This window comes from Xyrauchen texanus, chromosome 14 (genome assembly GCF_025860055.1).
Source record: "Xyrauchen texanus isolate HMW12.3.18 chromosome 14, RBS_HiC_50CHRs, whole genome shotgun sequence".
In the NCBI taxonomy this organism is placed as follows: Eukaryota; Metazoa; Chordata; class Actinopteri; order Cypriniformes; family Catostomidae; genus Xyrauchen; species Xyrauchen texanus.
In genome coordinates, this window is record NC_068289.1 from 18409261 (window position 1) to 18434937 (window position 25677).

General features: G+C 41.1%; 1 protein-coding gene across 1 annotated transcript in view; it reads left to right on the top strand.

Moving 5' to 3' along the window:
- Window positions 1–24749, top strand: part of LOC127655169 (mitogen-activated protein kinase kinase kinase 12-like) — a 52216-nt gene extending 27467 nt beyond the window's left edge. Inside the window, exons 5-14 of the mRNA XM_052142816.1 lie at window positions 634–792; window positions 4336–4494; window positions 4717–4825; window positions 5887–5996; window positions 6634–6750; window positions 8245–8364; window positions 11764–12418; window positions 16592–16659; window positions 23179–23464; window positions 23835–24749. Of these exons, the coding sequence (XP_051998776.1) occupies window positions 634–792; window positions 4336–4494; window positions 4717–4825; window positions 5887–5996; window positions 6634–6750; window positions 8245–8364; window positions 11764–12418; window positions 16592–16659; window positions 23179–23464; window positions 23835–23951 (1900 nt within the window). The 3' untranslated portion in view covers window positions 23952–24749. The remainder of the gene's footprint in view (window positions 1–633; window positions 793–4335; window positions 4495–4716; window positions 4826–5886; window positions 5997–6633; window positions 6751–8244; window positions 8365–11763; window positions 12419–16591; window positions 16660–23178; window positions 23465–23834) is intronic.
- Window positions 24750–25677: the final 928 nt, after the last annotated feature.

Below are 25677 nucleotides of genomic sequence, written 5' to 3' on the forward strand. Positions count from 1 at the left end.
AACAAAGCAAGTAAAATTCCAATATATTCCAGTGGGTATATACTCACCGGACACTTTATTAGGAACACCTGTACACCAAATTATTCATGTGATCATCTAATTCAGAAATTCCAGATATACTCAAACCAGCCCAACAATCATGCCATGGTCCAAATCACTGAGATCACATTTTTCACCATTCTGATGGTTGATTTGAACATTAACTGAAGCTCCTGACCCGTATCTGCATGATTTGATATATTACACTGCTGCCACACGATTGGCTGATTAGAAAATCGCATGAATAAGTAGATGTACAGGTGTACCTAATAAAGTGGCCAGTGAGTGTATATAATTTGGTTGCATTTGCATTGCTTAGAGGTTGATTTATAGCTCAGGAGATGGGCTTGTCAGTTAAGTATCAACTTTGGACCAAACTGGATTACCAGTCGATAATGTTTTTGACAAATGCATGTCTGAAAAGTGAAGATTTTTACTGCATTTCCCTTCAAAGACACTAGATAATGTCAGAGAGTATTGCTGATATTACATTTTTAGTAATTGTTTCTAAATCTACATGTTTTTATATATGGTTTGGTTTTCTGAAAGAAGATGTAGTCACATATACTGTATGTTTGTCTCTTCTTGTGTCAGTATGCTGATCACACATGATGACCTGGTGAAGATCTCAGACTTTGGCACATCTAAAGAGCTCAGAGATAAGAGCACTAAGATGTCGTTCGCTGGCACCGTGGCCTGGATGGCTCCTGAGGTTATTCGAAACGAACCTGTTTCTGAGAAAGTAGATATCTGGTATGGAGAGGGAATCTAGTGAGAAATTTCTAGTTTGAAATTAAATGATAAATGCTCTTTTTTATAGTTTTATTATCTTCCCTGAGGTCCACTGATAATGTTAATTTATAATTTAGTAATATATGATCATTTTCCAACCTGTTTTTGGCCTTCTGTCTGAAAAGCTTGGTTTTGGCCTAAGCCCCTCCTTAAAACTTCCGTCTAAACTCCCAGTTCTGAACAGAGCAATTTTTGAAACTCAGTCGGAAGAGATTGAACCAGCTCAACAACATTATAAAACTAAATGTCAGGATTTACACATAAAGCACATCCCAAAAATTGCATCTGATTTGTTAAACTGTTCATCTCAAACACAACTTTTAACACTCACACCCTGTCTACACCAGACACGAGAGTCACATCAAAAGCAACAGAACCCATTATAGTCAATGATGGCATCTACCATGGAAGCGTCCGTTGCAGAGCATTACCGACATTATACAGATGTCCCGTTCCATTGTGCGCTGCATGCGGTGGCACTACTACTGCCAACAACACAAATAAATGTTTTAGAAAGTTTGTGTCCACGTACCCGGTGTAGACAGCCTCAAGCCGTTGCATCGTGAAAGACGTTTGTCTATGCATGTTTTTGTAGAAAAACATTTAAATCCAGACAGGCACATGAAGGTGTCCTGTGCAAATCCACTTTGGATGACTCTCCCATGACAGGCCCCATCTCTCTTCTCTTCAACTGTGTGTCTGACTGAAATTAGCACCAGTGGGCGGGGCCAAGGGTGCAATGACAGACAAACAGGTATTGCAAATGCAGATGCAATTGGTCCTTGTGACCTGACAAGTTCCACAAATTCCAAATGAGCCATTTTTGGAGCTTGGTTTAAATATATGCTCTTTTTCTATTAAGGAGGAAGTTTTCAGTTCTGATTCCTCAATGTGATTCCCCATGTCATGACCCCTTTAAGGAATACGTAATGATTGGGCTTGTCTGTGATTATAACAGCTAAAGCCCCATATTAATTCACTTATTACATTCATATTTACATTAAACAAATATAAAGGCCAACCAAAGGTATTGAAATATTCTGGTTTTGTTGTTCTAACTTTGATTGGATCATTTATCGTTGATGCACACAAAACATCATATTCTTAATGAGCATTTTTGTCTTGTTTTCCTGTAAAATTACTTAACATCTGTAAAACAAGTTAAAGTCAAATGATTAGTAAAACTGCATAAGATATTAATGGGTTAGTTCACCCAAAACTGAAACTTCTGTCATAGTTTATGTACCCTTATGTTGTTCTATAACCGTATTACTTTTTTTTTTTCTCTGTGGAATACAAAAGTTTTGGGATTTATTTTTTCTGGAATATGTTTTTTCACAATATGTTTTGCATTCATTCTCAATAGTTTGCATTCCCTCGCATTAGTTTTGCATTCCATCGCAATACATTAACCATGGTTTTACTACAGTAACCATAATTTAACTATGGTACTTGTAGTAAACCATAGTAACCACTTAATTTACCATGTTTTTACTATAGTTAAACTATGGTATTTTTAGTAAAACCATATGAATAATACAGGAAAGCAACATTTTGTGGCTACTGTGGTTTTACTACAAATTCCATAGTTTGACTATGGTTTCTACAGTCATAGTTGTTACAATAGTACTATAGAAAAACCATGGTTGATTCTTATGCAAACTATTGAGAGGAAACATAACGTTTTGCGAGGGAGCGCAAACTATTGCAAAACGAATGCAAAACGTATTGTTAAGGAATGCAAACGTTTTGCCATGTTTGGGGACAGAACCCAGTCACAGACAGACATGCAAAGTGAAAAACACTATTTAAAGAAGGAAAAAATACAAACAGCCAAACTGGGCATCAAAAAAACTCAAACAAACAAAGCCCAGAACACAGATAACAGCACTGGAAAAACAAACAACTCGGTGGGAAGGGCAAAACTGAAACAGAAACCAAAAACAGAGTAAAAGAATTAACAGAACAAAATCCAGAATCTGATGCGTAAACCAACTGGCAAACAGGACAAAGGACAGTGCAGACAGAGGAAAATATAAAAGGCAAGAAATTAGGGCTGCCAAAGGTGGGGTAAAACAAGGATGACAGATGGGGTAAATTAACTAATGATCAGGGAAACTTGGGGCGGAGCAAGAAAATGAGGGAGAGACAGACAGAGCACAAGAGGAGGAACAAAATCAAGAAAAAAACCAAAACAGAACCAGAAATAAAAGAACAGATGACAGGATCCCGATTCCAAAGTAATAACAGCCAGACAAGAGTGTTATGATCCTGACACTACCCCCTCCCCAGGAGAAGCCTGACCAACAAAAAACAAAGAAGAAAACTAATGTCCAACAACAGAAACCAATAAGAGACCAAGGGGAGGCAGGTGGAAAAAGTCTGAGGGATGCTGGCAGGGCAGACTGGGGGGCACCAGTGGGACAGGGAGTCAGGATGTGGACCAAGGGGCAACTAGTGGAACAGATCAGGGGGAATCTGGTAGGGAAATATAGGGGTAACTGGAGGAGCAGGAGGGCATGGGATGGACCAAGGGGAAGCCAGTAGCGCTGGAAGGCCAGGTGGGGCCAAGGGGGAGCCGGCGGGACAGACCAGGGGGGTTCAGGCTGGGACCAATCAAGGTAGGCTGTATAGGGAAAACCCTAGCAGAGGGGATAATGTCTGGCAGATTCAAAGCAATAATGTGGTCAGATGGCTTCAGGGCACGTGCATAACTGGAGTCTGGTGTCTTCATCCCAGTGGCAGCACCAGGGGGCTCCAGAGCTAGAATGGCATTAAGCGCCTCCAGGGCAGGGGCATAACTGGAATCTGGTGGCTCCGGAGCATGAAGAGGATAAGGGAGCTCTGGAGTGGGAATGGGCTACTGGGGAGGGGCATAACTGGAGTCTTTTGACTCCAGAGCGGGGGAAAGACCAGGGGGCTACTGAGCAGGAATGGGGTCAGACTGTGCATACTGGAGCTTGAGACCAGGTTCAGTGACCGTCAGGCAAAAAGATGGATGCACGGAGGCAAGGGCAAGGACAAGGTCAGGGGCTGTGGCTGTGGGAAGAGCAGGGTTGGCAGCCACCTGGGAAACTATTGCAAGGGAACACAAACTGTTGTGAGGGAATGCAAACTATTACAATTGAACACAACCTACTGAGAGGGAGCACACAACTTATTGTGAGGGAACGCAAACTATTGCAAGGGAGTGAAAAGTTTTTGCGAGGGAACGCAAAATATTGCGTTTTGATATTTTCACTGGAAAAAAATACATTTGTGGATGATTTGTAGAGCAAAAATAAACACTAAATAAAACAATCCGGAGTGTGTATTATATTGTAACATTACTGCAGAGGCAGCAGTAGACACAAAATATTAAAAGTGTTTCATAAAGTGAAAAGAAATAAATCTATAAAATACAATTATTTCCCTTGGTTTTTCAAGTAATTTTTTTTATAAATAAAGGTATGTTATTTAATACATTTATTAATAAGTAAAGTATGGTATGTTGTTGTCCTGCAGGTCATTTGGTGTGGTCCTATGGGAGATGCTGACCGGTGAGATCCCATATAAAGACGTGGACTCGTCCGCCATCATATGGGGTGTCGGAAACAACAGCCTGCAACTTCCTCTTCCTGACAGCTGTCCGGACGGCTTTAAGATCCTGCTCAGACAGTGCTGGTGAGTGTATTAAACTCTTTTTGGAGAAGAAAATGTATAGGTTGACTAATGTTACTAGGTTATCATGTAACCTAGTAACATTACTAGGTTACTAGGTTACATGATAACCTAGTAACATTATATAATATCTGTAATATTTGTTACTCTAATGTGTGTGTGTGTGTGTGTGTGTGTGTGTGTGTGTGTGTGTGTGTGTGTGTGTGTGTGTGTGTGTGGGTACAGGAACTGTAAACCCAGGAACAGACCATCGTTCAGACAGATTCTTTTGCATCTGGACATTGCATCTGCAGATGTGCTGTGCACACCTCAGGAGACATACTTTAAATCACAGGTGACATGCACACCTGCACACACACTAGAGCAACACTAGAGCTAGCAACAATAACACTTCTGCTGTTGAGTAGTGTGAAGTAGAACTGTCCAACCAGTTCTCATACAATCAAGTTATTTTAACTACATTACTGCAAACTTATTATTACATGTTGTACATATCATGGCAGTTTCCTGGTAAAATGAACACTTAAGGCACTACAACAACAATTACTTTTTTTCACTTGCACACAAATCATGAGTAATATGGCTGTTTGTAAGTACTTACTTTTCTGCCAGTTTTTCACACAATACTATTTTATAACAGTTTTACAATAGTGCATGACTAAGGCGATACATTTTAACGTTTGCATTACATAATCAACGGCATGTACATAATTGTTAAATTACAAGAGCCAGAGCATTGCACTTGCGATGCAAAGGACCAGGGTATGATTTCTGAACAGCAGATGAATCGGCGCGTGAGCCGAAAGTGTCAGAAGCATCATAAAATAACGTGGTTGCTTCAGCAATTTAGGTTTTCATCTCACATTTGCTTTTTCTGACTATCAGCTTAGTTTTAAGTTAACCTTAAAAACCTCATCTGTTTAGGAAGACTTTAACTTGCTTTTAGCACCATACAGTGGACATTTCACTTTGGAACTGCCACAATACCTGTAATGAACTGTGTAATTTAATTTAGCAAAAGGCTGATACATATTTGATACATAAAAAAGGGAATCTTGATTAGAATTTCCAGACTACTTTACAGCTAAAGTTCAAAGTGCTTTACAGTTTAAAGTTCAAAATCTGACAAAGGGAACACAATCCAAATATTGGATACAAAATTCCAATTCATGTATTAAAGGGATAGTTCACCAAAAATGAAAATTATGTCATCATTTACTTACCCATACGACTTTCTGTCTTTTGTTGAACACAAACGAAAAAATAAAAACTTTAGCCTCAGTCACCATTCTCTTTCATTGTATGAAGAAAAAAATGCAATGAACGTGATTGGTGACTGTGGCTAACATTGATAATAACAGTGATCCATCAGTAAAAACCTCTCTGTGTATGCAGGCGGAGTGGCGTGAGGAGGTGAAACAACACTTTGAAAAGATTAAGTCTGAGGGCACGTGTCTTCACCGTCTGGATGAAGAGCTGATTAACCGCCGGCGAGAGGAACTAAGGTCAGCAACAATAACAATAACATTGACATAAATTCTCCTCTGGAAAAAACTTTCAGTAGGATCATTAGTATAGCAGAGTAATTGAGATTTGACAACCAGTGTAATTTGCAATCTTGAGCTGTTATTACAAAATCGCTTAATACCAAAATTAATTAAGTTATTAATTAATGTTCATAAACAGTGGCTTTGTGTGAAAATGCAAACTGTTAGAGTATGTTTGTACTGTATGTTTGGATGTCTTTTGATGAAGAACGCATTTCTCATCCGTTAATAAAGTACGTTCTTTAGGTATGCAGTTGAGCAAGATGATTACACTCCCGGACAAACTTCATCTGGAAAAGTGGGCATTGGGCCTTATTCATAAAATGTGTTTCTTACAGAAATTGGCCCCATTGTAATTAAAGGGACAATTAACATAAGAATGGATTCATGTAAATTTTTTCATACTCGTGTTTCATGAATAAGGCCCATTGTTCTGTGACCGAATATATGACATAATAACAACAACCATGAAAATATTTACTGAGTTGTCATTTCATTATATGAAAGAATGAAAAAACAATTAGAGGAGTGTAGAGGATTCTGTTGGCTGATATTGTCCTGTGTGATGATAACATCTTATCACTAATTTGAACAGGCATGCTCTGGACATCAGAGAACACTATGAGAGGAAGCTGGAGAGAGCAAATAATCTGTACATGGAGCTCAATGCAGTCATGCTACAGCTGGAGCTCAAAGAGAAAGAGCTGCTCAGGTAACACACACCCACACACAATGTGGAGACTAAAAGTCCAACAGAAGTTACATTTTTAAAACCATCCTTCCCTGGATTCGAACTCCCAACATTCAGAACTGCGGTTCAGACCTTTAACCACTGTGCCAAACAATTGGCAAGACTAAATTATGTCAAAAAGGACATACCCTGCTGTGAGTCAGCACACAAAATTGTTTCTGAAATACTGCTGTTGTTCATGCAGCTTTTGAAATTTCTCTCTGCCATTTTCTGAAGACTTAGGATAAGGAAGCTTTCTATATATAACCACTGTGTGGTGCTGTCTCTAAACTGCTCATATACCTTCAGGACATGATGTCAAAGATTCATACCAATTTTATTTTAGTACAATATGCAATTTGACTAGTTACATCACTTTATGTTAAAAGATGCGGAGAGGCAATATGGCCGATGTTGATGAAATGCCACTGTAAAATTGGTATAGTCTAAATCTTCATTAACCAAGGACTCCATATACACAAACTTCATGATTTTCTTACAAACTGTTCAAACGTTATGGGGCAAAAATTCTTGACCATTAGGTGGGACTGTTGCCACACTTGGCATGTACAATCAGATCATGGTCCTTATGAAGCATACCATGTTTTGTTTCATAAACCAAAGCATTCCATTGATACAGCCTCACTTCCTGTTTTGGATTAACATTGTTAGATTCGCATTAGCATAAATTCTTAACGATATCGAGAATCGAAATTATGTTTGGTCAGTTCTGTGCGGCTCAGACTGATCATCTGTGCCAATTTTAAGGAAAATTGGGCAAATGGCGGTCACTGTAACGGGCAAAGTTTTTTGATTTTCTCACCTTTTCTCCCCAATTTGGAATGCCCAGTTGCCAATGCGCTCTAAGTCCATGTGGTGGCTTAGTGACTCACCTCAATCCGGGTGGCGGAGGACGAATCTCAGTTGCCTCCTCGTCCGAGACCATCAATTCGCACATTTTACCACGTGGCTAGTTGAGCACGTTACCGCAGAGACGTAGCCCGTGTGGAGGCCCACGCTATTCTCCGCGACATCCACACACAACTCACCAAGCGCACCATCGAAAGCGAGAACCACAAATTATAGTGACCGCGAAGAGGTTACTCCACGTGACTGTACCCTCTTAAGCAACTGGGCCAATTTGGTTGCTTAGGAGACCTGAGTGGAGTGTCCTGCATGTCCTGGTGACTCCAGGGTTGGTAGTCAGCGTTTTTAATGTAAGGAACAATCACCATGAGGAGACTAATCAGATGAGAAAGGAATTTTGTTTTTAGGCCAAATGGTTCTAAAGTTATATGCAAAAGAAAAGTTATATTTTGAACTCTTGGTCGCACTACACAGTAGAGTTGGTCCTAGACACCCCAAACTTAGGGGCTATTCATACCCACCCTTATCAGTGTGCCAAATTTAATAATTTTTATAAGAAGAAAACATTATACTAATGGGACATTACTACTCTGTGTTTTCTGTATTTAGGAGGGAGCAGTGTCTGGATAAGAAATATCCGGGTCTCTTCAAACATCACACCTCAACTACAGTGGACAAACTTATCAAAAAAAGAAGCGTCCCTCAGAAACTGCCCTCTCATGGCAAAAGGTATAGACTCAGTGTTGCTTGAGAATTTCCTTTTCAAACGATCAGAGATTATGGACTATCAATCGCATCCATGTCCAGAAATCTAAAAACAAGTTATAAAATGTCCATATATTTAGATTAAGGCTCTGTTTAGTGTTTAGTGCTTAGAAAATTATCAAAACATGGATTCTATATGTATAAAATGCATTGATTATCAAAATAAATAAATAAATACATTTCAACTTTATGCAAATGACGAGCGGCATTCGGAAGCGACTACCAATGAGAGTGAAGACAGCAGAGCTCACGTCATCTGTCTCCTGGCAGACTGGAGACGTGTGGAGGCAAGACAGAGGAGAAGTTTTAGAGTCGTGAGGGATTTTTACTTGTCTTTAACCACATGCAAGATATAATAAAAGATTAGTAGAAAAGCCTGTCAGAAACTGTCTTCATTCTGAGTGAGTTTGATTCATTCATTCATGATAGATTGATCGTCTTGTTAATTATTTATTTTGATAGATTTGTTTTGTTAATGATTTCATGGACTGGACACCGCTGCATATTTTATAAAACACTCCACACTGCAGAATGTTTAGAGACAAGATAACTGATTCGTTGTCAAATTGTAATGATATTTTAATTTTAGCAGTCTTATGTCTTATCATATTTTCAAAGCTATGGACAGACGTGCAGTCCTCCAATAACGTTACAGCGAGTTAAAGAGTCTAGCGATACCAAGCTACAAAGTACACAAAGGTGGTGTGAACGGGGTTGACCCATGAATCGGTTTTGCAGACAGTTTGCTAATAGTTTATTTTTCTCCATGGGATGGGTGGGAGAATTCATTTCAAAATAAGAGTCCTTGGCTTATTTCAGTCTTTTTTATAGTTTAAAGTTCAGCATCATGCACTAAATCTAAAACAAATTCAGTTTTTTTTTTATTATTGGGACCAGGGCCGGACTGGGACACAATTTCAGGCCGGGAAATCCTACACCCATCCAGGCCATCCTATGCACCCAAATAAAATTTAGAAACACGGACAACCTTGTTCCCCCAAATTACATTTATTTCACAGTATGACCATAACATAAAAACATAAACAACCAACCTAGAAGTAAAGCAGTCCTAATATCAAATGGGTCTGCACATAACGTCCTGTGCACTGCAATTACAACTGCAATAAATAATGTTATGAGATTGATGTTTTAAATAAATGTTTGAATATAAAAAAAAAAATGCAATAATTAAACATTAAACTAAACCGCCAATAGGTAGCGGCAAGTGACCGTCTTAATTAGTGAGTCATTCATACAAAAGATTCGTTCAAAACGCTGAATCATTCAGTAACAAAACACTGCTGTAGCTTTCCTTTGGAACTATTTTAGTCGGTGAAATAGAACAAAAACAGTTAATATGGTTTGTGTCTAAAATGTAAGTAACTTAATAATAAATATTAAGTACGCTACTTGTTTATTGAACAATAAATTCAATGTAACATTTTCAATCCTGATAATATTTTTGCAACATTTTGCTGCTTCTTCTTGGTGCTTTCATTTTTTTTTGTCCTTTCCCTCTCTGCTCCACCTGGCCGTTTTCTCTCCATCATCGGGTGCTGCTCGCATTTTCTGTTTAACCGTTTGTCTGAGGCGTAAAGTCGAATCGTAGCCTTGCCAGTCAAGACTAACAGATTCATGATTTATTTTTTTTTTGTATTGTTATTAATATTAATAATAATTTTATTGAATGACGAATTCAAAAATGATCACTGGTAAAGGTAGTAATATAAAATAATAATAATAAAAAAAATAAATGAAAAAAAAATAAACGCTGGCTGGCAGTAGGCCAACTTAATTGCCAGGCCAGCGGGAATTGTCATAACTGTTCATCAGAAGGTCGCTGGTTCGATCCCCACAGCCACCACCATTGTGTCTTTGAGCAAGGCACTTAACTCCAGGTTGCTCTGGGGGGATTGTCCCTGTAATAAATGCACTGTAAGTCGCTTTGGATAAAAGCGTCTGCCAAATGCACAAATATAAATATAAATATATTGTCCCGGTGCTCGCGATGGCCAGTCCGGGCCTGATTGGGACCTTTGATGCACAGTATACTGCATCTTGGAACTTATTCAGTTTGGACTCTTATTGCCTCTATGCCTGTACCGTTACACTAAGGAAGGACTAAGAACATTTTCTTAGAAAGAAAACGCTTTCAATAAATGAATATTAAAAACTATTGGGTGATTAATTAGTTATCAGCTTTCTCCACCACCTTAGTTATTGGTATCTGGAAACTTTAATATTGGTCGACATCTTGTACAAAGAGGTACAACAGTTATTTTATTGGTTTAACAAAAAACTATTTTCTGTGAACATGGATAAAATCTGTTGAACTCATGACAGGCCAAAATGTAAAGAAATCCACAATGAAAGATGAATACAAAATAAAAACATTTAAAAAAATGTGGGTGAAAAGGTTATTTTGCAATTTTAAAACATTTTTGCACTTCTGTTTTTGCAGTTCTAAACAACAGAATTCCTATTATGCACATTCAGCTTTAATCTTGTGGATTTCAATATTTTGGCAGGTGTTTCTTTATATTACACATTATATTAAATTAAAGGTGTACTCAGCTATTTTTTCCTCATTAAAAAAGTTTTTAAAACATAAATATAAAATTATTTCCACTCACACGAGATGAGGACTTCAGTCATATCAGTAACCTTATGAAAGCCGTTTTATTCTACATGGAGAGAGTCCCCTCATGGGGATGGCCAGCCAAATACTACTCGCTTAATCTTAGTAACCACTCTGTTACTGGAAACTTTTAATCAAGGATTAAACTAATCAGGGCTGACTGTGAATAGTTATTTCTAAAAAGGCATCAGTAACTGAAAATTGTTGTGTTTGAGTGATTCTGCATCCACACCGCTAGGTGTCACTGTTCAAGACGACGTGCTTAAAAGATTACTTGGTGCACCCTTAAACAACTGGTGTTTCATATTGTCGTTTTCATGCTTATGTCTGATATGTCAATGGTTTTAATTTGGTCAATCAGTGCATTCCTTATAAAAATAACATTTCAAGGGCTTCGTTTAAAGAACTGTGTGCCAATACCCATAATACATACACACATGGTTCAAACACATCATAGTTTGGCAAATAAACAGTTTCCATCACCTTAATGCACATTTTGACTTTTAACAGATTTTGCACATTTGATTTTGACAAAAATCGAGAAAATCCATCTCTGCCTAGTGCATAAATTGGGCAAGAAAATGTGCATTTATGCGCATTTCATGCATTTCCATTTAGAGTTTTAGATTTCTTAAGTGCAAATGTAACATTTGCATAAAAATAAAGACTAATCAGGAAAAGAAACTAATGTAACAAATGACGTCATTATAATCCTCTGTTACCAGGCCTGACCTCCTGAGGTCAGAGATTATTCTGCCTAAGATGGACACTGGTGTGCTGCAGGTGACCGTCCCTCCATGTGCGAACCGAGGCCCCACTTCGCCGAGTCGTGCCCGCAGGGTCAAAACTCGCCACCGGAGGAGTGGACGAGGAAGCAGCGGGGATCTGTCTGGACCTAAACACCCATCAGCCCCTGCCTGCCAAGAGAGAGAGTCCACCATGTCCAACACAACGACGCCCGCTCCGCCTCTCGCAGAAACGGGGTCTGAGGGTGCGATGAGGGAGGGCCAGCTGGAGCCACCCCCACTCAAACTCTCATCCTCCAGCCCAGATCTGCTGTGCTCCGCCCGTCGGGTAGAAGATGGAGTCAGCGCCAGCACAACTGAAGCCCTGGGAGGAGAGACCAGCGGCGTGACTGGAGCGGGGGCGGGGCTAGATGAGACTCCGCCCAGAAGTGACACAGCAAGCGAAGATGCGGCATCACTGCCATTTTCCAGCAGCCCAGACTCACCCTGCTGTGCTAGAGGTGCGCCAGTGGGACGAACTCATGTGGAGGAGAGGGAAGAGGGCACCGGGGTGGTCCGACTACCCAGAGGATCCAGTGGAAGTCATCTGACTCCATCAGCCATACTGTATCGTGCTGCTATCACACGCAAACAGGTGCTCTATTTCATTTACTTTATAATTGGTGTATTTTATGCATTGATTTTATGTTAAAATTGAGATGTAGTGGGGTTCAAAAGGCTGAGAAAATATTTAGGATTCAAACTATAATTTTAACCTGGAAATAAGCATAAAAGGTTTAGGATTTTGAACAAGGAAACATTTTATGAAAAACATCATGTTGAAAATGAATATGAAATATTTAAAATATTTCTGCACCATTCTTTCTTTGTCACTAAACAAATGTAAGAAAAATTGTGACATTGACTATGTTAACTGATTTCTTTGGTTTGGTAATACTTTTTGGAACATTCTCAAATCATGCTGGATGACATTATCATCAGGTTTTGCACCAGCTAGAGTGCACAATGTCAGTAAAATACCAAATACTTTAATTCATGTAAATTTTTCACTCAGTGGGTTTTTTTTTTTTGTCAAATATAGGTTGATAGAATATCATTTGTCATTAAAAAATGGCATTAAATTAGAAAAATGTGGTTTCAGATGTTTGCACCGCACTGTATATATAAGGGAAAGTGTATATTTTAACACATAACTGGACACCATTTTATTTAGTTTTTTTACTTCTTCATCATTTGTAATCACATTTTAGTTTAGCTTTATTTTTATTACATTTTTTTGCAGTTCACCTAAATATTACTGTGGTGTGTAAATAAAATCTTAAAAGTAGAAGTAAATATTTCACAATAAGAATTAGAAGAAAAAAACAGTTAAAATAGTTTTTGATGAAGCAGTAACAATGCTGTCGCCTAACATGTTAAATACCCAATTATATTTACCTTATTTGTATTCAATTTAGATTAGATTATATCTATTTAATACCTGACAAATGGTAGTTTTGATAGCCCATTTCATTAGACATATTGTTAGATTATTAAAGGTGCACTCAGTAAATTTTCCTCATTAAAAAAGGTTTACTTCAAAAGAGATTATTTGTAATTTAGAAACATATGTTTAAAAAAATGAGCACTCACATGAGATAAACAGTCCAGTCATATCAATAACCTTATAAAAGCTGTTTAATTTTACATGGAGAGGGTCCCCTCATGAGGGCTACCATGTTATGATCACATGACCAGCCGAATACTACTCTCGTAATCTCAGAAACCGCCCTACATTTGGACACTTTCACTTGCGAGTTAACTTAATCATGGCTGACTGTGAATGGAGAATTTCTACAAAGACGTCTTTAACTGATTTGAAATGATGATGCCAGTCCAAGATTTATCCATCTTCTATTGCCGCTTGTCCTATATAGGGTCATGGGAATTGCTTGAGCCTATCCCAGCTGTCTCGGGCCGAAGGCAGGGAAACACCCTGGACAAGTGGCCAGTCCATCACAGGGATAAAAATCACACATATACACATTTTCATTAACTCTCACATCTTTGGGTAGTTTTCAGTCTCCAATTTACATAACCTGCATGTTTTTGGACTGTGGGGGAAACCAAAGCACCCAGAGGAAACCCATGCAGACACAGGGAGAACATGCAAACTCCACACAGAAATACCCTGGGTGAGCAGGGACTCAAACCAGGAATGTTCTTGCTGTGAGACTACAGTGCTATCCACTAAACCACCTAAGTGCCACCCTAGAATATGAATAACCTGTACATCCATCGAGAGACAGATTACATTCTAGCATCTTAAGTTTAGAGGGTTTTTGGTCCAGTAATTAATCAGGATTTAGTAGAAGGAAATTACTGTTTTAAATAATCACGCCAGCGCCTCTCTACAAACATAAATGCAGGAAAGAGGCAACTGTTATAAAGCTGAAAATACTATTTATCATAAAATGTTCATCAAGGACTACTGGGCGAACAAATCAAAGTCAGATTTATTGTAATTTTTACACTTTGCAGAGCAAGGAACAAAACAATATGAGGTTCCTTCAGGAAACTACAGTGCAACCTGTATATTATCGAAGTAAATTTATGGCACTAAGTGAGTTCTAAGATGCAACAAGACAGTGGATATAGATATATGCGTTAGCGTAAAGTTACAGTACGTCATCTTAATAACAGGCCCCAGTGCATATACATCTCTTAGATGGATAACATGATAAAGGATGCTCTACGTTTAAATGGTTTCCTCTTTTGTTTTTCATATGTGTAGCGAATCAGCTCTATATTCTTCCACCATTAGGTAGCGAATCAGCTCTATGAAATATTAATAATCAATCATAACTTGTTATAATCGATTATGAATATTTGGATCAGTTAATCGGGTTAACTTGATGTAGCTACATTAACATTACAACCAAATACTCGGTTCATCCCGTGAACACTCAATTTTGGTTATTAATTAATTAATTAATAGAAATGTACATTTCCGGGCAAGGGAAATGTCTTTCTTACTAAGTATTAAGAGCAAGTAGTCAAAATCTATGATTAGTGACTTTAGATATGAGCTTGAGACACAGACAACTTTACATGTGACAAGACTTTATTAACTAGACTAAACATTTAAACTACTCTAACATACATATACATACATTCATACAGTTTACCAAGGGAAAGAGGGCTGAAGCAGAATACAGGAAGGCAAGAAGTTATAGCATTGTTTGAAGTTCAGCAGATCAACAGCCTGAGCAAACCATCATATTAGTTCTGACACGCCCTTTTTAGAAAGGGGTTAAGGATACTTAATGTATCAAATAATGAGACTAAGTTTGATACTTGCATGTCCCATTTGAATTAAACTGTCCTGATGCAATTTGTTGAGGCTCCAGTTGATCTTTGATGATGTTGTCTTGATATCTTTGGTGAATGGAAAGACAAGGCCGTAGCCTGGCACGGGCTTGGGAGTCCTTGGGGCCTTTAGTTTGGCATCATTCAGCGAGAGAGTGAGAGAGCACAAGGCTCAGAGAACCAGAAAGGCAGGAAGCCAGAGGAGCATAACAGAGCGAAGAGATAAGAGAGAGGATAGAGATAGAGAGAAGTGGGCGCAGCAATTTTATACCCTTAGCACACATGTCCCACCTCTCATTGGCTCGACCAATAAGAAGGGTTTGAGTTCTAGGCGGGAATTTGGTTTATTGCTCTTTGTTGTAAAATTGCCCATTGCATGTGCAAGAAAGCAAATAGGAAATATACTTTTAATACTAATATGTTGTTGTTATCGACATATCATGTACACAGTCATTTCAATCTTCAAAATACCAAGTTATAGAGACCAAATATGCCACACATATGATTTTGGTTAACCATAGTATGCAAAGTCTGAAACATTAACCCATTAGTTTGCAAGAAAACATAGATCAAGCACATTTAAGGGAAAATGTGAGATGGCACATTAGATACATGTCAATATTTATCACATGGATATATAGAATATATATATAGGATTAACAGGGTTCATTTCTCTTTCTCAGTAAGAGAATGAAGGGAGGGTCAGCACTTCTCTGAACATTCCTTTGGAGGTCGTAAAGGCCTCCATTACTCTCCATTACAGCATGAGAGAGTTCCTTTGTCAAAGCTCATTTGCATGTTTATGACAGTAAGAGATTTTGGGCTGAATGACTCAAAAGATAGTAAAACATCGCGTAATATCATTCTACAGAGATCTTATATTCGAATTCAGCTCGGACAAATCGTAAGGTTTAATTTGATACCAAGAAAGGTATATTTAGTACACTTAATAAGGGAATATACACTGAGGCTATTAAATATGAGGCCTCAGAGTTTAAAACACACAACTGAAACAGTTCTAACTGAGTTTGATATACCTCAGAAATACACAACATACAGGGATTACACGTATTTCATTAGCAATATGCAGTTCTGTGTTTAACTGAAAAACACACACACACACACACATTTTTACGTTCAAAGTTTCCCCTTCCTGTCCACACGATAAGCACGTGGTGAGCATCGCGGATGTCACATCGCGGTTCTCTGTCAATAGTTCATTGTCTCTTTGTCAATACATTTATTGTGCTTGTGGAGGCTGGTTGGCGCTATTTCAGTAATTAGGGGGGTTTTTAACAGTAAGTTCTTGTTTGTTCGGGAATCTGTTAAGGCCACTGATCCTCCGCCATACCTTACATATGTCAAAATGACAAACAAAATTTTAAATGATCCTTTATTGTTTTTCAATTGAATACAGTAGCTATGACACAATGACAGAAAATGTGTTGTATTCTTGTAGCGGCGTGGCGTTTCTTCAGAGGAAGAGGAGGGTGAGGTGGACAGCGAGGTGGAGTTACCAAGACGACGGTAAGAATATAAATACTTACTCTTCAGATTTTTTTATCTTTATAAACTAGGCTAGTTGAGAATTTGTGTGAAAAGGTGCACATCCAAATCCATTGAATAAATAAATATACTTGAAGTGGATATCTGCAAACTGACAGCAGACAAAGAAATATTCAAAGAAATCCATACATTTTTGGGCAGGAAACCTGTCAAATTTGAAATGGTTTCTTTTTTAACCGTCCTTGTTTCCTGCAGTGAGAGTGTAATAATCAGACTTGGCCATTAACTATGACGTTTCATAGAATATGGATAGGGAATAAATACTTACAGAATATAAATAAATAAATAAATAGTAAACATTTTACCTGACCTAATCAGTTTTTTACGTGTAAGTTACCGCATGTGTATTAGGCGAGTGATTTCAATTTTGACATCAGCAAGGTACACGTGTTTTTCTAACCGTGCTTACTCCATACACATAGTCTGCGCATGCTCCTTGAATTGTTTTCACTAATTGGGTCCACAAGGTGGCAACACTCACAATTGGGGCCATTGCTTTCACAAAGTAGTGCAAGGAGTACATGCCAGTGAACAACGTGGCTGTCTCATAAAGCTGGTTTCAGTGCAATGTTGTTTGGTTTGAACAAACTCTGGGTCTCAAGAAAGTTTTAACCTGTGTTCATCACAATAGTAACTTAAGCTAAATGGCTAACCTGATCTGGAGTAGTTTTTTTATGTAAACAGATTGTAGTAGATACTGAACCAATCAGCTGACATTTACAGTCAACCAAGACTTGCAACAGATCCATTGGCTAGTAGTGACAAACATTTATAGTTACCAAAGATTTGCCATTGATCTGGCGAGTAGTGGCAAACATGTGCAGTTACCAAAGATTTTCCATTGATCTTTTGGTGAGAAGTGGCAAAAAATGTACAGCTAACAAAGATTTTTCATTGATCTTTTTGTGAGTAGTGGCAATCATGTGTAGTTACCAGATTTGACATTGATCTTTTGGTGAGAAGTGGCAAAAATTTACAGTTAACAAAGATTTTCCATTGATCTTTTGGCAAATAGTGGCAAACATTTACACTTACTAATTTAATATATTAGGCCTACTTATATATAAAAGTTTCTGTAAGCGATTTTAGCGTTTCGTGCCCCCTCATTCCAAAACCCCGCCCTCCAAAGGTAATTTTGAGACAAAAACTAAGCAAAACAGCAGTATTGTTTGTTCCTGTGTCTGTCAAATTGAACAGTAGCACAAAAACACCCTCAACTGCCAAATATTATGAATCATCACCTCAATGATACACTTTAAATTGAGAATGAGCAAAATGATTGACAGGTGAAAAGCATCAATGTCTGTGGTCACATTTTTGTTTACAAAGTCTACAGCTGTCACAGAGATATCTCAGGACACTTATTTCATTTCAAGGGAGTAGGAACATTTCTGCATAATTTTCCATAAAAAAAATCACTTACAGCCCCTTTAAGAAATAATTATTACTACATTAATAACTGTACCTGTATGCAGTGCCTGATGCTGAGAGCCTCTGGAAATAATTCTGTTTGCAAAAGTGTTCATAAGGTGATTTTCACACTTTAAAGACACATATATTGTGTCAAATCTTTCCACCTGAACATACATTCTGGTTAAAACTATATTGTAGGCTTTCACACAAAGTTGCATGGCTTGCACTTTATTCAATTATATTAGGCTTTTAATTGAAATGAATATAAAGCTCTGATCTATGAAATAAGGCCAATGGGAATTAGGCAGACAGTATTTGCATAAAAGCAGGCAAATATGTCGAGTTCATTCAGAAATCTTCTTCGGAGCCGATGGTCGTGTTGCAGTCAGCTGCGAGTTACACACCTGTTCCTGTTTTCCTCTGACGCTTGCCAGTTGGATTCGACGGCGCATTACAGCAGCTTTCTTCTTCTCTGCACGGCTGTGCAGTTTGCCCCTGGGCGCATTGACAGTGTAAGAAACTAAAAGAGTTATAAAAGAGTGATTTTCTCTAAAAGAGTTATTTACACTAAAAGAGCAAATACGCAGCTGGCGTTGAACGTTCTTTTCAGGACGCGTCTTTATAAAGAGCCCCTGCGTAGTTCCTGGATGTGGTAGAGTGCTCTCCACTTCAGACGGCCACAGGCGTTGTCTCGTGTGTTTGGGTTGCGATCATACCGAGGCAGCGTTTGTGGACGGTTCATGTTCACACAGCGAGAGCATGACCATGGCAACGTTGCGGTCGCGGCTTGCTTTCAACCGAAAGCACGCCACTCCAGCCGCCCCCCGGCACGCTCGTTGACTCCCGTTCATGCTTGCCTCACGGCCAGTCTGCCTGTCCTCTAGAGCTTGAGGTGGATGAGCGTCAGATGCCGCGCTCTCCGATGCAGCGGCATCTGACACTGAGGACTCCCCTGGGCTGCCGCCTTCGGGCCTGCATGCCCAGGCAGAGGCCGACGTGCAGATGCTGATATGCTTGCCCGGGCCGCTGCCAGTGTGAGGCTGGACTGGAACCCTCCGTCCTCCCCACAGCCATTGCAGTTGGATGACTGGTTCCTGAGGGCTCGGTGCCGCTCATTCCCGGAGGTGCATGATGAGCTGACGTCTGCATGGAGGGCACCACTCTCTACACGTCACAAAGCCATTCGCTCATCCGCTATTGCTACCCTCGACGGCAGAGCGGCACACAGGTACACGCCGATTCCTCAGGTGGATAGGGCTGTTGCGCTTCACCTATGCCCCTAAAACCCTACCACCTGGCGGGGTCGCCCTGTACTCCCCTCCAAGGCCTGTAGGACAACATCGTCACTGACGGCCAAAGCCTACAGCGCCGCCGGACATGCCACTTCCGCCCTGCATGCCCTGGCCCTCCTGCAAGTTCACCAGGCCAAGGCACTTAAAGATCTGCACGGGGGTAGCCCTTATCCCGATGTGTTGCAGGAACTGCGCTCAGCGACCGACCTCACCCTTAGAGCCATGAAGGTCACAGCGCAGTCACTCGGGCAGGCGATGGCCACTCTCGTGGTCCAGGAACGTCATCTGTGGCTGAACTTGGTCAAGATGCGTGAGGCTGACAAAGTGCGCTTCCTCAACGCCCCTGTCTCCCAGTTTGGCCTCTTTGGCGACACCGTCGAGGACTTCACTCAGCAGTTCTCCACGGTGAGGAAACAGACGGAGGCTATTTCACATATCCTGCCCCGCTGCAAGCCTGCCTCTGTGGGCCATGCCCCGTCTGCTCGCCGAGGGCGTCCTCCTGGGGTGAGGTAATGCCAAACTGCTCTGCCTCAACCAGGGCCCAGCTCTCAGCCCACGCGTCGAGCACCCCGCAGGAAGTCGACGCCCCCTCACAGACCCCCTCAAGGACCCGTAAGGCTCCCAGGCGCTCCTGAGGCAATCGACCCAGGGACCAAGACGTTAGCTCCGGAGCAGGTAAGCAGACTACTCTGTCCTCCGGTGGAGGGTCGGTAGGAGAATCCTTTGTTGAATTTATTTCATGTACCCACATTCTCAATAAAAGAGCTATTTACTTTGTCTCTGGGTCACCTGGCCCACAAATGCCATTCTCACAGCACTTTGCCGCCACACCTCAACAGTCCCGGCACGCTGGACATGGACCTTCCGCCCTTAACCCCACGTTCCCCGGCTGGCTGGTTCGGACGAGTCCAGAGGACGCCGCTACTGGAGCTCCTCCTCAATCACGAACCTGCCCCCTGCCGGGAGTGCGGAACAAGGAAAGTGCTTTGAGTCTTTTCTCAGCACTAGGGCCTTGGGACGCGCCTCCCGACGCCATACTACCTGCTCCGCTCCAACCCGCCGGGTACGTAAAAAATAATCGTCCCCTTGGTGCCCCTAGCACGGAGCTTGGATGCGTGGCTCTCACTTCCCAACCCGTCATACTGGCTGGCCCGGACCATCCGAATCGATTATGCAATTCAGTTTGCCAGGCCCCCAAACCCCTTCACGGGCGACCGCTTCTCCGCAGTACACGGTGAACATGCCAAATCCCTGCATGCGGAAATCGGTGCTCTTCTACTCCAAGACGCGATAGAGCCTGTCCCTCCAACCGAGATGAAGAAGGGTTTCTACAGCCCTTACTTCATGGTACCCAAGAAAGGCGGCAGCTTACGACCGATCTTGGTCTAGCGAGTTTTCAACTGGGCCTTGTACAAAGTTTCACGGCTCAATTCTGCCTCGACACCGACCCTTCCTACGGTTCGCGTTTGACGACCAGGCATATCAGTACAAAGTCCTCCCCTTCGACATGTCTCTGTCCCCTCGCCTTCACGATATTCGCAGAGGCAGCTCTTGCCCCTCTCCGAGAAGCCAGCATCCGCATACTCAATTACCTCGACGACTGGCTCATACTGGCCCACTCCCGAGAGTTACTATCCACTCACAGAGACCAGGTGTTCAGGCACCTCAGCCGCTTGGGGCTTCAGGTCAACCGAGAAAAGAGCAAACTAACCCCGGTTCAGAGTATCTCTTTTCTCGGCATGGAGTTAGACTCCATCTCGATGTTAGCACTTCTCACCATCGAGCGTGCGCAGTCAGTGCTGGACTGCCTCGCCACCTTCAGGCCAGGAGCAACGGTCCCTCTAAAAGTTTTCCAGAGGCTCCTGGGGCATATGGCATCCTCCGCAGTGGTCACGCCACTGGGGTTGATGTATATGAGACTGCTTCAGCACTGGCTTCAGACTCGAGTCCCTAAACGAGCATGGTGCCACGACACGCACCGGGTAACAATCACCCCCGCCTGCCGCCAAATGTTCAAACCCTGGACAGACCTCTGCTTTTTACGGGCAGGAGTGCCCTGGCAGCAGGTGTCCCGACGCGTCCTGGTCACGACCAATGCCTCCAGTGTGCAACGGGCACCGTGTGCAAAAAGCACGCAGCCGCGGGCCATTGGAAAGGGGTCCCGCTGCGCTGCCACATTAACTGCCTAGAGTTCCTGACAGTATTTTTTGCCCTGCGGAAGTATCTCCCATTAGTTTGAGACAAATTTGTCCTAGTCAGGTCAGACAGCACCACCGCGGTAGCATACATAAATCGCCAAGGCGGCGTATGCTCCTGCCACATGTCGCGACTCGCCCATCGTCTACTCCTTTGGGCAACCTCAATGCGATGTCACGAAAAAGTTGGCCCGGTGGAGAGTGGAGGCTTCACCCCCAGATGGTTCAGCTGATTTGGGAACGGTTCGACAAGGCCCAGGTAGACCTGTTTGCCTCCCAAGAGACCTCCCATTGCCCGCTCTGGTATATCCGAACAGTGGCTCCCCTCGGGGCAGACGCGCTGGCACACAGCTGGCCCTCGGGGCTGCGCAAGTACACATTTCCCCCAGTGAGCCTTCTTGCACAGGTGCTGTGCAAGTTCAGGAAGGACGAGGAGCAAGTCACCCTAGTGGCTCCTTACTGGCCCACTCGGGCCTGGTTCACAGACCTCATACTCCTCGCAACAGCCCCTCCCTGGCAAATTCCCCTGAGGAAGGACCTTCTTTCTCAGGGACGGGGCACGCTCTGGCACCCGCATCCAGACCTCTGGACACTACACGTCTGGCCCCTGGATGGGACGTGGAAGATCTAGCTGGTCTACCACCTGCCGTCGTAGACACGATCAGCCAAGCCCCCTCTACCAGGCAACTTTACGCCCTGAAATGGCGCTTGTTCGCGAATTGGTGTTCTTCCCGGGCTGAAGACCCACAGAGGTGCGCAGTAAGGTCAGTGCTCCTATTTCTGCAGGAGAGGTTGGAGGGAAGGCTGTCCCCATCCACCTTGAAGGTGTATGTTGCTGCTATCATGGCCCACCACGACACAGTAGACAGCAAGTCTTTGGGTAAGCACGACTTGATCATCAGGTTCCTAAGAGGTGCACAACGTCGAAGTAAGCGACAGATGGGGAACGTCTAGGTTACGGATGTTACCTCCGTTCCCTGATGGAGGGAACGAGACGTTGTGTCTTCCCGGCCACTTCGCTGAGCCGAGCCACAGTAGTGGCCGGACCATTTCTGGCTCCCCAGAAAATACCTGAATGAACTCGACGTATTTGCCCTCTTTTATACCCATATGTCCGGGGGGTATGCAAATACTGTCTGTCTAATTCCCATTGGCCTTTTTTCATAGATCAGAGGCATATTCGGCGCTCAAGAGAGACCCCTAGTGACGCTTGTTCGACACAACGTCTCATTCCCTCCATCAGGGAACGGAGGTTACATACGTAACCTAGACGTTTTCTGTACTTCTTTTTGACAGAAGTGTCAAACATTTTCAGTCACCAAAGATTTTCCATAGAGCCTTTGGCCAGTAGTGGCAAACATTTATAGTTACCAAAGATAAATATGCAAACCTTTAGTGCCATAGATCTTTTGGGCAGTAGTTGCAAACTTTTACAAAGATTTTCTGTATGTTCTTCAACTGCCACTAAAGACTGGCACTGAGAGTATTCTAATTGGAGGATGTTTTTAGCATTTAGTCATTTTAATTGTAATCATGTCCTCGTTGAATTACTTATATGTTCTTTAATGTGCAATTTACAGACGGCCAACCAGTATAACTAAGTGCCAATCGGTATCCACGTTCAGTTCGGAGAATCTGTCCGTTTCAGAGGGAGAGGAGGGGCATACAACAGATCACTCCCACAGTGGCACACCAGACGTGGTCAGTACCAACACAGATGAGCGGTTGGATGACCGCAGCGATGACCTCATCTCTCAAGGCTCTGAGATTCCTGCTGATATCATAGACCCCACTCTGTCTGAAAGAGAGGCTGCGGCCCTCGAAGCTGAGAGAGCAAACTTTGACCTTGAACAAAATATCCTGGAGGTACACAACATGCTTACACCCCTGCCAAAAAGACCAGCTTAACCAGCATGCAATTCTCATGCTGGTCTTGGCTGGTTTATGCCGGTGAAGCTGGTTGTCTTTAATGGTCTTTCTGATGAAGCTGGTTAGGCTAGTTTAAAAGCCTGGTGGGGACACAAGCATCCTATGCTTGGGGACCAGCACCCAAAACACAATATAAGCTGGTGACCAGCAATGCTGGTTCTTTTTAGCAGGGACACACAACATACAATTTGACCCTATGTTCCTCGCATGAGTTTCACCTGACTAAGTTAGTTTAGTCTACCACTGTATGTTACAATACAAACATATAATGTTTCCACAAGTTTGATCCTACTCTCTCTGTTCGCAGACTCGTGCGCTGTGTGAGGATTCAGACTGTGATAGTGCTGAACTCGACCAATCAGGAAGTGGAGAGCTGAGCCGTCCCCCAAGTGCAGGAGGCTGGGGCCAGGGCCCTCAAAACTGAAACACACACACACACACACATATGCAACACATTCAAATAAACTTGTGCAATGGAGCACAAACACAGACATATATCATTATATATATAATATATATATTGAGGTGCACAGAAGCTAAAGTGACACAAACACACACCCACACACATCATTATTGGCCCCAAGGGGCTGAGAAACACAATATTGGTGCAAAATCAGTTATTCAAAAAGCAAAATGATTAGCCACTTAAGAACAATTACTTTGACACTGGTCAAAACAATGTAGTAAAGATTGTAAACTGCCTCATGACCAGGACATAAAGCCACGGAAACAATATAATAAAACAAGTCATACAGAAAGATTAAAAAGAAGAAAATAAATGTGGATATCAGGAACTATGTGAAAAGATCAAACCAATAAAAAACTTCAGGGCATTCCTGATAAGCAGCAATGATGATGAACAATATTATTGTTAAGTATGGTCACCTGTAAAGCAAAAAGACTTTATGTTCCATAAAAGAGCCGGATCATCTCCTTTAATGTGCACAAGGCTTGTGGTTAGAAGTTAGATTCAGAGTAAAGTGTGTAAGTCTACTCTCTGAAGACACGTTTAATATGTCACTGCAATATAGAGTGCTGGATGAAACTCAAATCAAAGAAAGTAGTGATGGTTTGTATTCACCAAAAATGTCCCCCGTTAATCTGTTCAGACATGAATGGAGTGTGTGGCACTCGGATTTAACTGACTTCACATGTACAGATGCTTCCTTTCCAGAGCACCTACAAGGTGCATATACAAATATGATTCTATTATGAATAGAAAGGCCTGAGATTATGTAAATATATATTTAGTAAGCTAAATCTAAGATTATATATATATATATATATATATATATATATATATATATATATATATATATATATATATATATGTTAACGTAATTCAACAAAAACACCAAAATAAAAACTCACATTTATATTGTTCTCTTGTGCTTGTGCCACCCTACTTTGGCAGCTCCAAAAGATTTGGGTATATGGGCAGGTGTATATATACAGTTCTATATCATATAGTTGTTTGCCTTTGCTAGTGCAGGAACATGCAACCCTTGAATGCAACAAACAAGTATACAAAAACACTGACTTAAGACACATATTAATGTACATGATTTCTGATATCCGTTAAACTGTCTTCTCTCCACTGACCTCTCGAATTATCTTTTGATACATTTGCTTTTATAGGGACATGCAATATGTACATTTTAACTAATCTGATAAAAAAAGCACTTTTATTTTCTGTACTATCTGTAAAAACAAAGGAAAAAAAACAAACAAAAATAAAAATAATGTATATGAATTTTAGCTTGCAAGATGTAGGCCTGAGAAGTGTAAAGTCCTAAAGAACAAATGCATGATATATACATTTGTATGTATTAATTTTTAAATCAATTGTTTTTATACATGTAAAGAAATGTTTGCACTTTTTTTTTTTTTTACCTTGAATGTGTAATAATGTTGTGTTGCGTATAGACACTTAACAGTAGAATGTTTATATACATGGACATTATCACCTTCTCATGTTACACTGGAAATGTTGTATTTATCATAATGATGATGGCTTCATCATAATATGTATGTATGTATATTAAGACTTTTAATAAGGAAATAATTTGAGCCACATCACCTTTTATATATATATATATATATATATATATATATATATATATATATATATATATACACAAAATGATTTT